This window comes from Pteronotus mesoamericanus, unplaced genomic scaffold (assembly GCF_021234165.1).
Source record: "Pteronotus mesoamericanus isolate MK-2021 breed Mesoamerican mustached bat unplaced genomic scaffold, CSHL_Meso_final contig_116, whole genome shotgun sequence".
NCBI classification, from domain to species: domain Eukaryota; kingdom Metazoa; phylum Chordata; class Mammalia; order Chiroptera; family Mormoopidae; genus Pteronotus; species Pteronotus mesoamericanus.
In genome coordinates, this window is record NW_026555027.1 from 40,470,026 (window position 1) to 40,488,517 (window position 18,492).

At 34.8% G+C, this 18,492-nt stretch overlaps 1 protein-coding gene across 5 annotated transcripts in view; it reads right to left on the bottom strand.

The window, feature by feature from the left end:
• The window catches only part of PEX5L (peroxisomal biogenesis factor 5 like), a 152,932-nt gene that overhangs the window by 71,609 nt on the left and 62,831 nt on the right, over nt 1-18,492 (bottom strand). For 2 of the 5 annotated variants that reach the window (XM_054580932.1, XM_054580918.1), the window contains exon 4: nt 9,360-9,464. The exons of 2 other annotated variants lie outside the window; for them this stretch is intronic. In XM_054580932.1, the coding sequence (XP_054436907.1) occupies nt 9,360-9,464 (105 nt within the window). Of the gene's footprint in view, nt 1-9,359; nt 9,465-11,792; nt 11,859-18,492 lie in introns of all 5 variants that reach the window. One more of the 5 variants, XM_054580927.1, reaches the window with a different exon arrangement.

The following is an 18,492-nucleotide window of genomic DNA, read 5'->3' on the forward strand; positions in this document are numbered from 1 at the left end:
ACACATTCTGGTTACGACTGCTCAGTCAGTGATCTGAGGTAACAGCACACGCACAGCTCTGTGTGTGGGCATGTTCCTCCTCCCCCTTAAAGAGCTCAAGTCACCGACTGGCACAGCCCCTTCTTTATATTTTCTTGGAATGCTTCTGTAATGCGTAACAAGTATTTAGAAAAAGTACAAAATATTGTTGTATTAACTGTTCTGTCGTATTAACTACATGTACAGTAGCTATGTCTGTGGAAATCCATAAGTAAAGCAGATTTCTGTGAATTCAGTTATATTTTCCCACTGGCTTATTCTCTAATTTCAGAAACCTTTCAGTTTGATTTTTCGTAGGTCTCTATTTATCAATGGCAGCCATCTATTTACTATCAGTTCTTCTGCACCTCTTGAATCCAGACTTCGTTAGGTTCTGTTTCTGTGGTTAAGAGAAAAAAATAATACTTATGATGCAAAAGTGGTTAATCCCTAAATTAACCCTCTTAGTTTTTCAGGAGATTTTTATGTTGGTCTTTCTTAAAATAGGCATAGCCATCTAATTGTACACATATTATAAAAAAAGTTATGTCTAAAATATCTAGATTTTTAAAATATTTATTTGCAAGGCTGTATTTTAAGAGACATAGAAAATAACAAGTGAAGTGTTTGGGAATATTACCAAATCATAATATTTTATGTGGCTCTACTCACTTTCACTTCATTATTTCTTTAACACAGTTTCAGTGGTATTATAGAGCTTAGAGCTTATGGAAGATGGCAAGAGACCTACAAATGATGGTAAATGTAAGAAGAAAAAAATGTGATGCTATTGTTATTACTGAAAGAGGAATATGGACACATTTAGTGATCATTTGGGGACCGAAAACCAAGAGGCACATCTGGTACTTTTTCCTGTTCATCCTATGATCTAAAGACGGGTAACTCTCAGGTCTTCACTGGAGTTTAAGATTTTGATGTAGAGTTGGCAATTTGATTTTCACGCGTATCCATATGCAGACATTATCAAGTAGTAAGGCCTGAGAACTCTCATTTCTTGTTAATGTTCAAGTTACAGTGATAGAAATTTCTTCAGTTATTATAAGTTTAGTGTTACTATGTCTAAAGACTCATGGATTTTTCTGGAAATCAAATTATCCAAGGTCTGTGTTGGTCTTAACCTTTTTTGGGGGGATGCTCCTTTAACCGATGAGTGAAACTTTGAGTGCCTTTAAATTTTGTTTTCTGAATTTGCATAGTCTTAGGTATCATCCGTCTTATTTATATTGAAATATTTTTTAATGTTGAGGGGCTATAAGCCTTTCATGTTTCTGGGATAAAATATATTTGAATTTTTGTAAATGCCATGGTTTATTTGAATTTAGGAGTAATTTATAATATTTTCTGGCATAAAAGTCAATTTTATTATCTGGAAATGTAGTTGAAAGCACTGACATAGAACATAATATACTAGAAAGTGAAGAAATGATTAAACATCAGTGATTCTGTGAGTTCTTTCAAGTCTATAAAACTTCCCATATACTTTTTCTGAAAACGTGATTAGTTTTCTAGGGCTTGTATTTCATTTCAGTTTGTTTGTGTATGCAAGAGCTTCCAAAGGGCATGTATGGTAACATGTATTTCTTGGTAGCATTTGCCCTTTTATCCATGTGGGCTTAGAGTAATGAACCCATGTAGTGTGGTATCACCGGAGTGAGTGGTAGTCCTGAGTTAGCCACAGTGCTTATTTATCAGCTGTGTTATTCTCATGTCAAATGAGACTTGGGTCCTGCTGTGCTATAAACATTCATGGAGGGTGAAGGTCATCATCAAATATGGTACCAAGCTGTATTCATACAAGTTAGTGTAATAGGCCTGCATTGACTCAGCAGTGTGTTCTGATTACTTGGTCTCTGGTTCTAGGTCTCATAGATCTATTGGTTAAAGTACAAAATGTGCAAAGAGTAAATATAATCAATACTACTGCAACTTTAAAAGTTATATATATGTATGCGCAACGTCAAAACTATTTCTTTGATAAACATTTCTCTGAAGAAGACTGATGATATTGGTAGATAACTAAAATAATTTATTCTCTTAGTCATGATTCAAGATAAATTATTATATAAAGATACATATAAGTTATAGTCCACAAAGGTCCCCATATACTTTTTTTTACTTTGGATACAATTAAATTCCTTTGTGGAATACACATAAATTACCTATAGTTTTAGAAGGTCAGGGTGTTAGATTTCTGTACATACTTTTAGTTGTAGGCACTGAAAAATAATAGTCTAAATTTGATAAAAAGAATTCTAGAAAATAAGACCTTTGTCCATATAAATATCTAAATGGAAAAACAAAGGAAAAAGCACAATTAATTGAGAGGTCTGTCCTTTTACGCAAGTCTGCTTTATCAAAGATAATAGGATTTTTTTTTAGTCTCTCTCCTCTTTTACACTTAAGACTAATTTTGCAGAGAAAGCACCTCTAGCATTCTCAGATTTTCTCAGCCGAAGAGGACGTTGTTCAGAGAGACCCTAGGGAGTCCAGGATAAGGCTTGGTTTCTCCAGTCTTCCCCCCATCCTCTGCCTTGTAAGGTCTGCGTCTCTTCCACACCTACTGTCTTGTTTCTGACGACATTTCATATCTGGACTGATGGAGTTGTTAGAGCTGCCCAATTCCCTTGAATTTAGCTGTTCCTGTGGCTCTCTGCCATAGATACAAATCAGAAGACATACTACTTTCTGAGTTAGTGTTTTTCAAGTTGAAGCGTATTCTAGCTCTTTTGAAATGCTGGAATTGGAGTCGGGGATAGTAGCCAGGCTCAGAAATGAAGATAAAGGGCCAGATTTCAGATAGTGTGGAAAGGTAATTTGGGAACTGAAAGTTTTTTAGTTTTGATTGAGATGTGGAAGATAAAACAGGAGATACCATAAAGAAATCTTTTTTATAAGCTCTGAGATCAGGGGCTATGGCCTACTCATTTATATTTATATTTATGTTTATATTCTTCACAGTTCCGAATAGAATGTCTTCATATAAAGAGGGCTCAATAAATGGCCACCAGATGGGACAGTGACTTTGCAGAAACTGAAGATATAAAAAGGTCTATCTTAAACAGTCCAATTTTGAACTGTGTCTTCAGTCGAGTGAACTTCAAAATCATTTTTTAACCATACTAAGTCCCATTTTATTTTTATTTGTATAGGTAAGAATAGCTTTTCACATGGCCTCCCCTTCCACATTTTCAAACAAGTTCATGGTTTTCCTATGGTGACTTGAGAATAAGTAAATCTTTTAGGTCATAAAGGAAAATTGCAAACTAAACTGAATCCCCCAAATAGTTCCCCTAAGCTTTATTTCCATGTATTCTCTCATTCATTGATAGAATTATTTGCTTCAGTTTGAAAATACTTTATGAACTTACAACATTTCATCCTTTGGGTACAGAGTACATTAATGTTATAAAAATAATAAAAGGTGAATCAAAAGGTTTCCAATTTTATTTTATTTTTTTGAATAACTGAGTTGGAATGATTGCAATTTTTGTCCAATCTGACTACCATACCGAGTTAAAGTGATCCATTACATTAGTTGCCAAGACGTATGTCTCACTTTGTTTATATTTAAAATTTTTATTTCTTATCTTCCTTTGGTTCTCTTCTCAATGTTCAGATGAGTTCAAAGGCCTTTTTAATGGTGACAGATGTTTATTTCTCTTCCAGGATCCCACTCAATTACACATCGGGAACGTCTGGTGACTGGCAGCGTGTGCCTTCTTACAGCGTCTCCACGTTCCCATTCTTCACCCAGTTTTACCTGTTTTCCTCTCACTAGACTGTGACCTCTTTGTGAGTTGAGACCTTTTCTGCTTAATGTTTGTGTCTCATAATAGCAGTTTAATAAATGTTGACTGATTTTATACAGTCTATCTGAATGGTGAATTGTACAAAAGAATGATTACATGGGTATCCTCAATTTCATACTGGGCTTGATCAACTCACAGAGAGGAAGGGGGCCTCAGGTATGTTTACCAACTTCCTGACCACAAATCTAGGTCCACTCCCCCTCTATGCCCCTCACCCTTGTCACATCATTGAAATGTTTGCAAACCTAGAGTTTCCTGAAGGAACATTTCCAAATGCAAGGCTTCTATCAAAAAAGGCAGGAATGGAAAGAATAAATGCCTAAGGAGAAAAATGGAACCAAAGGCACAGGCCTGCTCCACGTCATCCTTGGAAGAAGGACACAGGCCAGTGCAGACAGGAGGCCCGTGACAATTCAAGACATAATGCTACTACCTCACTCAGGGATTTAAAATCAGAAATTCAAATTTGGAGAATTTGAGGGAAAACCCTACATGGTCAATGGACATGGAAACAAAAGGAAACAGCAAAAGTTAGAAGATCGGTGAGAACTTGCATGAAGGGGCTTCTTGTCATTCAGAATCCAAAAGACCATTGAGCCTTACACTTTCTTGGTTACCACAGGTCATGAATGAAATATCCAGTTAAATGACTTCAATTTACTTATGACATAGACTGGGTTAGTTGACACGGCTAATGTTAGCCACCACAGGACCAAACTGGTTCTTATTTTATATCGCTACTGTGTTTTACAGTATCATCCAACCTTAATGAGTTATGATCTGTTTTAAAACTGTCTAAAAATGCATTCGTCTTAGTTCAGTGTGAATTTCTCTAATTTCAGTGTTAAAAAAATGAAATTATTATATGATCTAAGCTACTGGGGAATATTTAACCAAGATAAAAGGACAGTATTTTGCCTTTAAATACTGCTTGTTACTTAAGCTCCAGAATACGTTTCTATACCTTGTTTTGTGATTTAAATCTAAGCTTATTTGTCTTTAACCAATATATTGCTTCGGTGTTTCACCAAAAAATTTACATCTAAATGTCTGTGGTAACTTACATCATTACAAATTAAATTCTAACCAAAATACATTTTAGATGATAAAACAAAGTCTGTAAAAGATAATAATTCACTATTCCATAACTTTATACTTCAGATTGATGATCTCAGACTGTTATTTTAAAATATTCTGTTTTTATTTTTAAACATTTTAGTACTTAAAGAATAATTTTAAGTTCAAACATTGATGTTAACAAGTTAAAAAACAGCTGAAAATATCCCATATTTGTAATATTGATTTAAAAAATTTGTAATAATATACCATATCTTTTGTATCATTTAAATAATAGAAAAAATTTAAGATTGTTTTTATTTCTATGTAAATAAAAACAAGTATGCTTTTAATAGGTATATCTTGATGCATTTTGAAAATGCCTTTATTATTTGTGACACTTGTTCAAAGCATGTGTCATTTGTTAAGTAGGTTTCATTCATAATTTTGTAGTTGAACTAGTTGTTTATGACTTTATTAGCCTTATTGAAACTTAGAAATTTGTGCAGTACCCATGAAAATTGTGACCATATCAAAACTAAGTTAACTGACTAAACCCATTGAAAAGACAAGACAACTAAATTATTATCATAAATCTCTTAAGTGTTCAGACTTTGGTAGCTTTGTCTTGCTAACTCTGACACCATAGAGAATTAATTTCTTATGAGCTAATAGTACTAATGGTTCTACCCCTCACTCACTTTTTATACAGTATATGGGTCCCAGCAGATCTTCTTGTAAAGGATAACCATGGGATAACTTTTATCTCTTTGACTTGATCTAAATCTCAGCTGACTACAAATATTTCCCTGACATGATAGTTAGATTTATAAGTGTGAATTTAGTCATGGGAAAATGAACAGATATTACTGTTTACACCTGGGTAGTACTAACACTAGGACAGGCAGGAGAACATAATTATAGCAATTGCTTCAAGTTAGTAATAGAAGGATATATTTAGTAGCCCTGAGAATGTCTTTCCAGTCAAGGACATTACTCTTTTTATTTTTATCAGTCATAAACAATTAAACCAATATGGAGGTTTAAGGACTAGGGACAGATAGAAAAACAAAGGTCGATTTTGCAAAAAAAAAAAAAAAAAAAAAAATCCTTAACAATAAGAGATGTGAAACACATAGTTTTAAGACACTGTGCTCTATAGCAAAAAGTGAACGGGATCTACCTTGCAAAAAAACCCCAAAAAACAAAAAAACCCCTAAAAAACAAACCCCAGGAAATACGGTTAAAATGAAAATTTCTTATGGTTCCTTATGAGAGAAAAATATTCGCTAATTTCATTTTCATAAAGAGTACACTTTCTACAATATAATAAATCTTTGGTACATAGTTTTTTCTACTACCCTCAAACTGGATTTATTCATACGATTACAGTCTAGAGCAGTGCTGTCCAATAGGAATATAAGGAGAGCCTGGTAAGTTGAAACTTTCTAGTAGTGATTTTTTTAAAACATGAAAAAAAACAGGTGAACATAATTTTAACAATACATTTTATTTAGCCCAATATAGCCAAAATATTATCATTTCAAGATGTAATCAATATAAAATTATTAATGTGCCATTTATTTATTTTTTTCTTTGGACTGAAGCTTCAAAATCTGGTATGTATTTTATATGTACAGCATATCTCAATTTGGGGTAGTTACAAAGTATTCAAGAGCCACATGTGGCTAGCACCTACTGCATTGGACGGCACAGGTCTAGAGAAACTTTTTCTTCAAAGACTTGCTGATTCCCCTATTTTCTTTCCTTTAATCCTTTCATCAATGCACACTTGTTTACATACTGTTTGACTTAAAGTGTTAGTCTAGCATGAACTTGAGCTCCTTTGAAGTGCTTGACATATTTTTTGTTGTCACAGACAAAAAAAGAGCAATTCTCAAGGGTCCAGCAATCTCTGAGTTCAGGTCAGCTGGCCAGCTCTTCTGTTTTGTTCAGTTTATTCGATGTATTATAAATGACTCTACTGGAATATGTTTGGCTCTCAAAGTGATCGTAATAATCACACAATACAAAAAAATGCTTCAATGTAAATTTTCTAGCAGTTACAATCTGTTGAATAAACAGTTACTAAACAAATTAGGAACTCAGCATTTCAAGGACTTATTCTGTATTTTTTTCCATTGTGATTGTCCCAGGGACATTATTGAGAGAGCAGAGATTAGCTTCAGACATATCTGAAATCTGTCAATGAGCAGCTGGCATCGACATACTAGTGATGAAGATGAGTCGATGTATTCAGCAGTATGTAGCACTATGTCATAAGGGGCTTTACAGAAGACACTGGAACAAACATGTTTCAGGACACTAATACATTCACAGGATCATGAGTAAGAATGTGGTATGGTACACAGACTGGATACTGTGGTTGCCATGAGGAGTACTCACTTTTTCAGATCACTCTGCTGCTTTTTGGCTTGTGCACGCCACTGGTGCATAGCAGGGAGGAAGCCACTTGTGTACAGTGGAAAAAGTATATCAACTAATAAAACTGCATTTGACTGAGAAATAATTGTATCACAGCTGTCACTGAATTAATTCCATAAAATTATCAACACACAGGTGCATTACATTTTATGAATCAGAACACTGTTTGCTGATTCATAAACTAGCCAGTATGCAACAAGAATATGATGCATCAAAGAAAGCGTTATATAATCTTCATGCAATAAAACTGTAACTAATACTTCAAAAACAGTTAATGCAACATTAGACAGGGATTAAATAAGGAGCTTGGTACACACAAATGTTCTGAATATGAAAAAATGGTAATAATCACATTTTTTTCTAAATTAAAAATAAAAAATATTATTTTGCATTGAATTTTAAATTCAAGCTTAGGTGATAATGATAATTTTGGACATTTGAAAAGGATTACTGGGAAGCACACACCAATGCATGGTTTTGGAGAAAAAAGAATTTTGGGGACGAGAGTCTGTTCTAAATTGTTATGCCCTGAAACGGTACGTTGTGGCACAACAATGCCAACTGCACATCTGGGTAGGTCCTGTTTACTGATATATGTGGCTCCGTCCTTAGCCGAGAACTCACAAAGTGGTTCTCACCTTCCTTAGCATTTCTCTGAGAAAGTATGGACTGAATATTTTGAACAAGGATTCTACAAAGGGCAAGAGATCAATGTAAAACTGTGTGTGTTTTACTGTGTAAATTGTGTAAAGAATGGAGACCTTGGTAAATATCAAGCAAATGTCTTTCCAGCTACTACGGGGTCACTGGGAAGCATCTCTTCTTCACGGATAAAAAGCTCACAACATAAAACTTATCCTACAGTCCTGGGAATCATTAATAACTTCTTTAAATATTCAATTTTGATGTTATATGTTGTTATAATTTTCATTACTTACAACATAGTGTTTAGAATAAAATTAAACCACACATGTTGGCAGCAGCTGGGGATGTGATCTGATGATATTCTAAAAATAGGTTGCCATAATTTAGCTTTTGATATAAATACCTTTCATAAGGACTGTAAATGGACATTTTTCTAATTCTAGACATGTTCATATAATTGGAACTGAATCACTGCATTTACTACTGCATTATGGAAAAAAGAAATGTTTAAGATAACAATCTAATCTAAATTATAAGATAAATGCAAGTAAAAATATTTTTCATTTAAGAATTTAAAACTGATAGTCTCACAGAGTGGTGATGAATATATTATACATATTTATGTGGATTTTACAGGGTGTTTCAAAAGTCCCTGAGGACATACAGGATTCACAGTCTCAGCATGTCTTTGCATATAAATGCAAACTTTTTTGTATACTTGTTATAATAAATGCTGAAAATGGCCCTCATGTGCTTTATGTAATAGAGATATTTTTGTTGTCAAGGTCACTAAGCATCAGAGGGGTCACAGATGCCATTTTCTGCAGGGGGACTCAGGGACTTCTGGCTCATTCCTGTAAATTAGTTATCCACATAAGTATGTATAGACATATATGCACTATGCATAGTCACAACATAAATATATTTAACATTGAAGAAAATTTAGATATTCTACTGGTAAACTGACATATGTATACAATATAACTTGTATTTATTCATAGGAATTTGATTTTTTTGGTTGTTTTTCAAATGTATCATTAGCTTAATTATTTATTTCCCAAAGTTGTTAACAAGACTCCTTTATAAAGAAGCAACATATTTTACTTGCACATACATTTTTTAACTAAAGTTGAGTAAAGAAAATTAACATCCACAAGTAAATAACTAAATGATGGAATTTTCCTTTTTTTTTTTTTTTTTTAGCAATTTGGTTTTCATTTTATATTGTATAATTGTTTCATTGAAACTGTGCTTTTTAAAAAATTGGTTCAAGTTAAATGTTTTTTTTTTGGCTAGTTAAAAATCACAATGTCTGATATATTAACATATGTCAGCTTCCTACAGGAACCCTATGGGTCTGCCCACCTGTGAAGTCATAGTAAGGAGGGGCTTTTCTTCAGCAGACTCCTCCCTCGGTATCTCCTTCATCACCATGGCAACAGCCTTATCTGCCGCCCTAGAGCCTTTTCCCTATAACAGTGAAATCAACAATGACTTGTGTCAGGAGAAATCTTTAACTTATTATTTATTACAAGATATTCTAATGTTTAAAGAGCAATCCAACATAAATGAAGAGGTAGGCTGCTGCAAGTGAATCTTGAGGCTTTTGGCTGAAGAGAAAAAACACAAAATCTGAAAAAAGATTGTTTGTGAATTTTTAGTTAGCTATTTTTTCACCTTTACAGCTGACATTATATTTAATTTTAACATAGTATTTTATATGTATAATATATTTTAAGGCAATTTACATGACACGAACATAATTTTTATAGAATAGATTTAAAAACATTATGGATTGCCTATTAATGTTCATTTATAAATTATTCCTATAGAATTCCTAAAAGTTTTGGATGACAGTGAGGAGTCCTGGACAGGGGTTAGAGTCAGGGTCTGACTCCCACCAAGGGCTTGGTGGATGGTCCTTGGAGCCTGTCATTTTTTAGTGGATTGGGCATAAAAAGAGTGAAAGTTTCATGAACACCTCTCAAAATTCTTCAGTGGCCTAATATCACAGGAATTCACCCAGCTTATTCTGTGGAACTGGTATGGAAAAAATGATTGAAACTCTCACTGTTTTTGAGACCAAAGAATTTTAATAGGATTTTAGAACATCTTCTCCTTGGGGAATTTTGTAAATTCAGATGTAAATAAAATAATTAATAATTAAGGCACTGACTGATAGACATAGATATAAATATAGATATAGGTATATATATCTCCCTACATTTTTTTGTCTCATAAAGCAGAGTTATAGACTTTAAAGGGGTTTGCTGGCTTTCTGTCTTTTTGGTTTACAAGATTGTTAAATTTTTGATAGTAGGTATGGTATAATGGAAGAAATAAGATAACACCTTACCAACACAATTAGAAACATCTCATACTATGTAAAAATTAAATAATCTTTAAACACTTTAAAATGAAAAAACTTGCCTTTTCTTAGGTCTCTGGGCAGAGCCTCCCTGGAGAAAATAATTTTACACTAACAGCACACATGAATATCCATGTTGTAAATCTACCTAAAATACAAACGTAGTATACAAAGATATTATATAGGCAAAGAAACAAAAATGGACATATGGGGTCTATTGTCCGAAAGGGAATTAAGAGCTAGGGTCAATATTAACTCCAGAGGTTAATACTCTTGATACTTTCTATGCAATGCAAAAGGACAGAATTACATTATCATCATGGTCTTGCACAGGGTTTTAAGGATTTAGAAGGCAGGTTTATTCTGGGAAGAAAAACATCGTCCATTTTCTCAGGCATTCCTTTCTAAAAGGTAACAAGTGGCAGCTTTTGTTTATGAAAACAAAGAAAAACTTTCTCTATAGTTACTAGATTTTAAAATGTGTGAATATCTTTACAATTTTGAAAGTTTATTTCTTTGCTTTTTTATTCAAGAACTAGTATTACTGAATAATAAAGTGTTATTTCCATGATGGAATATCAACTACAAGAGATTTTATTCATCAGCTATAACAGTAGTTACTGTCATATATGTTCTGAAAAGTTTATAGGGCCAGAATCCTTAGAATAACTGACTTCTGGAAGAATAAAGGGAAATAGTGACTGACTACATAAAAAATTGGGGTGCATAATGATCCCAGGTTTATTCTTTAATGATGCAGTGTGAACTTCCTAACAGAGAGATGCATACGACTCTGAATTCTGGGAAAAGATTTATTATGGCACTATTAAACTATTTTACATTTTTTTCAAAATATAAAAATTGTTTAGATGAAACATTACATGCTATAAGCTTAGTACACCTTCATAGCTACACTCATTTACAGATTATAGTTTAATAAATATTTTTGCAGCTTATTTTTTTCAAAAGAGCAAAATCATTTGTGAAGAATTCTTTCCATGCTCCAAGAAGTTCTAATAAGATAGCAATAAACAAGGTGGCATGCTTATATTTAAATCCCTAACATACTTAAAAGATCAAATCTAATGTTACAAGGTATAATTTTTAAAAAAAATAATAATTCAGACTCTTATCTTGAGCTAAGAAAAAAGTGTCAATTGATGAGCATCTCAAAAAATGTCAAGTCAATATTTCAATACACTATTTATTTGAAATGCTACCAATCCATAAACTACATATAGATATTTTTCACATGTGCAACTATAGTAGCTAGAATTAGCAACGGACATGCCATTTCACTAAAACAAACAAAAAAAAACAAAACAAAAATTAGTCCTTTCATGCTGAACTCTAGAACAAAGCAGTGGTCAGCTAGAAAGGATGTATAATTAACACATGCGGTGCTTTTTATTTCTTGCAAAAAAACCCACCAAAGCCAGGGTCAGGTCACTTTTTTGAAGACAGTGCCACTTTTTCTTCAAGGTTACACCTACTACCTGAAAAGAGTCATGATACCCATGTTAGTGCCTGCTTGCAATTTTTTTCTTTCAGCCTTTGGCTTTTGAGTTATTACCCCAAGAACCTCACTGTTTTACAAGTGTGGTGCCGTCCAAGAACAGAACGGGAAGGTCCGCCACAATGACATCGCCATGGTTCCACATACAGGGTCTAAAACTGCTGCCAAATCAAGTGAATGCACTCATACGTCAAAGCAAGATTTCCCCCAGATCATATTGTCATCTCCACCTGGTATCTTAAAATGAAGCTGTGTTATTTCTGACTTGTCCATTTACCTTGTGGGATAACATCTAAAATTCAGACCCCAACTGATAACTGATTTGGTAATTCATAACATGACACAACTTTGCTTAGCAGCAGCTCTGCAGGGTGGACAGTAATACAGCTGTAGAGGTTTTTGCCTTTTTTGAAGTTGTTGGCTTAAAACATTGTAGAAACTATATGTGCATAAGTGCCTGGACTTCAAGCTCAATTTCTAAATATAACCACATTGAAGGATAAACATTAATTTAATATTTGAAATGACATGAAGACAGTAAAAATGAAACATTCACTGAATACACACTCAAGCATGTAAGTGGATTTAGGTTACATTAAGCCGGTAGGTTTTTATGTCATTCTTGGCAACAACAGAAAAGAATAGTGGGAATGGACAGTTGATTACCACATCATGACACCCTCCATCAATTATTTCAGCCTATTTCTTTTTAAATGATATTTCAAAGCTCCATTTCCCACTTTCTTGTTGAGTTTCTTAAGCTATTTTTTGACTCTTTTCTTGGTGATTTGCTGCAGAAAATTTTTGGTATTTCTCTTTATCACAGAGTTCCCTCAGCAATGAAACATATAAAATTATAGCTTTTCTAACAAATAATAATTCTTGAGAATAATTTTTCATTAACTTCTACTATAAGACCAGGCATAAATGAATGAAACACAGAGAATATATCAAGTGATACTAAAATTATTAAGAAAATCCAATATTGGCTCACTTCTTCTTTTAAAATATAGAATATAAGAAAGAGAGTAAAAATCACTGAAAGTCACAGGCTCTTCTCAGGCTGGACACCGGCTGTGGAGCTACCAGATGTCTTGAGATGAGGCAGTGTTGGCTCCAGGCTTGTTTCGCAAGGAAGGGAACTAAAGCATTTGGAGAAGCTACTAAGTGTTGGGCACTCTGTTAAGTGTTTTATTTATGTAGTTTTACTTATTTGATTGCATGAGACCACTGGGGATATAACTTATGTGTGCTAGGTAGTTCGGGATGTTGAGGCTGAGAGAGAGCAATTTGGCCAAGGTTCCACGGCCAGAACATGGCTGAGCCATGAGGGAGCCCAAAGCCCGAGCTGCAAGCTCCCTGCCTGCCATGCTGTTGTCTCTTGATGCAGCCTCAGGAGGCGGAAGGGCCCTCCCACACAGCCTTCACTGACTGCTGTCGCTGACCGCCACACATGCAGGTTGTTTAAGAAATCATCCAAATTTGGGGCAGCAACCCCTTCTCAGTATAATGGTACAGCCTAAATCAAGCAAACATTTTTGAGGACTCTTTTCTTCAGTCTGCAGTGGTCAGTAAGAATCAGCTACTCCTAACTTCACTCATAAGCACAATTCTAACAAAATCTTTGTTTCTTCTATCTTCGTGGAAAACTAACCTAAGTATGTCATGTATCACACTTCTTTTTATTCTGTAAATCTTATTAGGGTTATAAGTTTTAGCATCCCTCTAATTCTGATTAAAATGCTAACTCAATGCTGTTAAATGCTGTCTTTCCTAGGACTTTTCTGACATTTATGGTGGATGCATGCAATGCTAAGGGTATGCATTTCCATGGTTACACAGTCCATTCATAAGCAATTTTCTAGTTGCAGATTCTATTACTACTATGTAAAGTTTTATAATTTAAAAATTATTTTTATTCTTCTTTTTTTTAATGTTTGTTTTTGTTTTTTATTGTTATTCAAGTACATTTGTCTCCATTATCCTGCCACCACTTCCCCTGCCCCACCCACCTCCACCTCCCGCCCTGGATCCTAGGCCCCTTTGGTTTGGTCCATGGGTACTTTATACATGTTCCTTTTTTTTTTTTTAATTTATTTTTTTAAATTTTATTTTAATTTATTTTTTCAAATACATTTGTCTCTGCCTTCCCCTCACCACTTTCCCTTGCCCCCTCCCACCTTCCCTCCCTCAGCTCTTCCCCTTTGGTTTTGTCCATGAGTCCTTGCTATATGTTCCTTGACTTTCCCCTTCCCTTCCTTTTCCCCGCCCCCCCTTCCCTCTGGTCTCTGTTGATTTCTTTTCCTTTCAGTGTTGCTGGTCTTATTTTCCTTGCATCTTTGTATTGTTGGTTAGGTTCCACTTATAGGTGAGATCATATTTTTATTATTCTTAACCTATCAATAATAATTCAGATTCTTTTTATCAGAGATATTAAATAAAAACTATAGAGATATTCTAAATTAGGGGAAAAGTGAAAGACTACAGTAGTAGTCACCTCTGGCAACCCCATATTCTCCACTATCTGAATTTAAAAAGTCTTCCTTTTATTCTGATTATAAATATTAATAAAGATGTGGCCAAAATTTGAGAAAAAACAGAAATAAGAAAATAAAAATAACAAGCCTGATGTTTTCATGCATTTTCCCCCAAATTTTATATTTACATCACTGAAGATTAAACAGTGTTTTAGGATGAATGTTTTCAGGCTAGACAAACTACCATCAAGTTTACAAGTGTGAATGTATTGAATATATTTCTTCATATATACAGATCTGTAAACAAATACCTGCCATCTAAAACATTTTGGCAACTCTGTTAGAAATGAAATGGTACTCAGTTTTACATATGCTAAAAAATTCTGTGTCTCCTAGATTCTGGACCATGAAATTAAATGTACCTGCAAGAAACTGGCTACAAAAAGGTTAATTTCTGATGGCTTTTCTCTGTTTCTCCTCTGCAGAGCCAGGATAATGTTCTTTTACTCAGGAAGGTAAATGTCAGGTGTCATGCTCTCTTTGAACTTCCAACATGGGAAAATGTCAGAGCAAATTTTCCCAGTGTCTTCTGAATGCTGGCTACACCGGTCTACCATATTCTGTCCTTTCCCAGTTCAGTGTGTTCCTGTAGATTTTTCTTCCCACATAGAGGAGGGTTACCATGCTGCTTCTCTCATAGTTATGTTTAATTTATTTCCCCCCCCAACAGAATGTTTTGTAAATTTAAAAAGTGACACAAATAGAACTAAATCTGAGTATACCAGTCAATCCTTACTTCCAAACATCCCAAAGGAAGCACAGATCTAGATGTAAACAATTGGGAAGTATGGACAGAATTCTGTCTTTTCTTAACTAAAGGTTCTTCTGTGGAATTCACAAATCATAATAAATTTACCATTGGTTCAGTGATCTGTTTTTATCTGGAAATAATGTGATTTCTGGTTCTTTAATACGGGTAGTAAAGTTGCAGTGAAGAAATAGGTGCCTCTCTATTTAAAATAATGACACAGGGTATTTAAAAAGACAGGACTGCCAATTGATCCTCCACATATTTCTCCCTTAATATCTTTTTTCCACCTCCAGCATTATTATTATTATTATTATTATTATTATTATTATATTATTTTGTGCAATCTTCCCATGCCATCACCTTTTCTGGGAAGTCTTCTGAGATGAATAAGGAATGACTCTAATTACATTCTACTGTATAGCTCCTGTGCCCTCCATTTGCGTTACATGCTAAGCGGCAGTTTTTGTGACACCCTTCCAGGCTGTGTGTGTGGTGGTGGGAGAAAGCCATGGGTAACAATCGCTACGGTCTTTAACTTTCATCCAGCGCCACTGAAAGCTGCTGGGATTCCAAGCCCACCGTGGACACGTTGACTTTCCTTAACCTGAATGATTGGTGCTGGGGGACATTATGGCTTTGGTAGGCCCCTTCCTCCATAAAAGATGTTAAAAATTGTATTTTATGACTAAATTGGTATAAAGACAAATATAATCCTGACTGGATTTATTGATACATAGTCATTATTATGCTAGTAATTTTGAGGGTTCTGATTGTAAAAGAGACTAAAATTATAACATTTTTATGGGCCCTTTAAAGTATCTGGGGCCCTGTGAGCCGTGTCCGCTGTGCCTAGTGCAGCGGCTGACTGTGGGGTGGTGCCTTCTCAGCAGTCAGTGTTGCCTCCCTGGGGCTGTGCTGCTGTCCCTAGAGCTGATCTGTTGTCACCTCTAGGTGGTTTATTTTGGCAGCAACTGCTTCAACTCCCCTCGTCCGCCACGTCCATCGCGCCTGCTCCTGCCCTCGTGGACCCCTTCGCTCCTGCTGCTACTCTCACTATCTTTGTTAGGGCCCATGTATCTTCTAACAACACCACAGTGCTCCCTTATATACCGTTTCATTTTCTATGATTTCTGTTACCTGTGGTCAACAGCAGCCCAAAAATATTAAATGGTAAGTTCCAGAAATAAGCAATTCATAAGTTTTAACTTGCATGTGGTTGTAGCGTGATGAAATCTGCTGCCCTGACCCGTGCCGCCTGGGAGGTGAAGCACCCCTTTGTCCAGCGTACCCATCCCGTATACACTGTCCACTTACTGGTCACTTAGTAGCTGTCTTGGTTATCAGATTCATTATCACAGTGCTTGTGTTCAAGTAACCCTCATTTTACTTAATAACTGCCTCCAAAGGGCAAGAGTGATGCCGGTAATTTGGATAAGCCAAAAAGGAGCCATACAGTGCTTCCTTTAAGTGAAAAAAGATGTATTAATAGGAAAAATCGTGGTGTATTTAGGGTTTGGTACTATTCAAGGTTTCAGATATCCACTGGAGATCTTGGAACTTATCCCCTGCAGATAAGGGGGGACTACAATACTCATAAATCTTATTGGATGTCTAATGAGTAGCTTCCATCTTGTAGTTCTTAAGACCTTCTCAGAAAACTGGGACCGTTTAGGCCTGAGGCAGTAAACATTGCCGTGTAAATTGATGTGACTCTTAGAATGTGACTTCTTCATCGGACAACAGGCCTCAGCACTTCATTTTCTCCTGTCTCAGGATGTGTTTCTGTCTATCCAGGGGCACTTCTAAGGATGCTGACTCAAACTGCTTCTACATTTATTTTTAAAAAGTTAGCCCTCAATGATCAGAGTCACCAACTGGTTCCAAAGCCCTCCTTGCCATTTTTCTCAATTGTGCCGTGGGTCATTTTAGGAATAAAACTGCTCAGAAACCCAAAATTCCCGAGTTATCCATGCAGACTAAGCTCCTCCCAGGGACCTTATTATAGTCCTTTATTTTTGTAAAATGTTCTTTCACCATTTCATCAATGAAACCACCTTGTGCAAGCAAAGATTGTACTTATTTCTTTTGAACTATTTTCAATTATTTGGTATAGTTCTCTGTGGGAACATAACACTCAGGTTTACTTGTGTGTATCCAATACAAGTGTTGAATAGTTTTTCCACACTGTTTAAAATATTGAAATCACATAATACAGCCAACTTTGACAAAAGGTGATTCTGACTTAGATAGAGGACTTAATTAGATTTTAAATAAAGTTTCAAGCATCTAAATAAAAATTTATTAAAATTAATAAAGTGTTGCCTAGTAAAGGTACTTAATATTTGCTGTGAAGGAAAGATAAAACTTCTTTTTAATTAATAAGATCAATTTGTTTATAATTTATCACTTGTTTGTTCTTTTGAGGAGATTAAACATTCCCGCTGCCTCACTCTCCCCACATCCCTGAAGGTTTATTCATCCTGTTTGCTTAGCAAGCTTCCTGGGCAAGTGGTCAAAGTAACATCACTCAGTTCTCATTCATCTATTACCAGTCTGAATTAGTAAAGTTTTACTATCAGGATTGCTGTTATTAATGTGGTTCTAAATTGCTTGGAACCTATTTTATGTTAATATTGAGCTTCTTTATTATGCACCTGCAAGTAACTTTTGCTACCTGGTGGTCTGGCTTTAAAAAACTGTTTTCATTTCATCTTGTTTAACTTTATATTGAGGATGACATTAACAATATATATTTGAGAATTATGAAGTAAATGTGGATAAGATGTTAAGATGATAAATTCAAAATTTTTCTCATTTATATTTTGAGGGGGTTTTGTATGAAATATGTAACAAAAAATGTAATCCTAATTAAAGGGTTACTATTGTTATTTTCAATTTCTTCTTCTAAATATGTCAGATGATTTACAAAACAGACACACACGGGAGATCATTTTTTAAAAAAAATAAAATGAATAAAAGCTTACTGTCCTAAAGATTTGTTGTTCTTTTTTTTTTTTTTTGAAAAGTGTCCCTGCAAATGCAAGTATTCCAGACTGCTCATATCTTACTTACAGAAATGGATGGATGTCCCAACACACAAGATAAAGCAAAGTGTTATGGAATCATTCATCACCAGCATGGTTAGTTACTTAAATAATGGTTAATTAATGGTGTTTCAGGTTGTCGGGTGGAGGGAGGTGAAACATGGCTTTTTTTTTCTGGGAGGAAGTAGGAGAAAAGGTCTTGAGGTTTGGTTTCTACCTACACCCAAGTAGCCAAGCTAGTGTTGGAATTTTGAAGGCTGGTTGTAAGGAAATTTGGGAAGA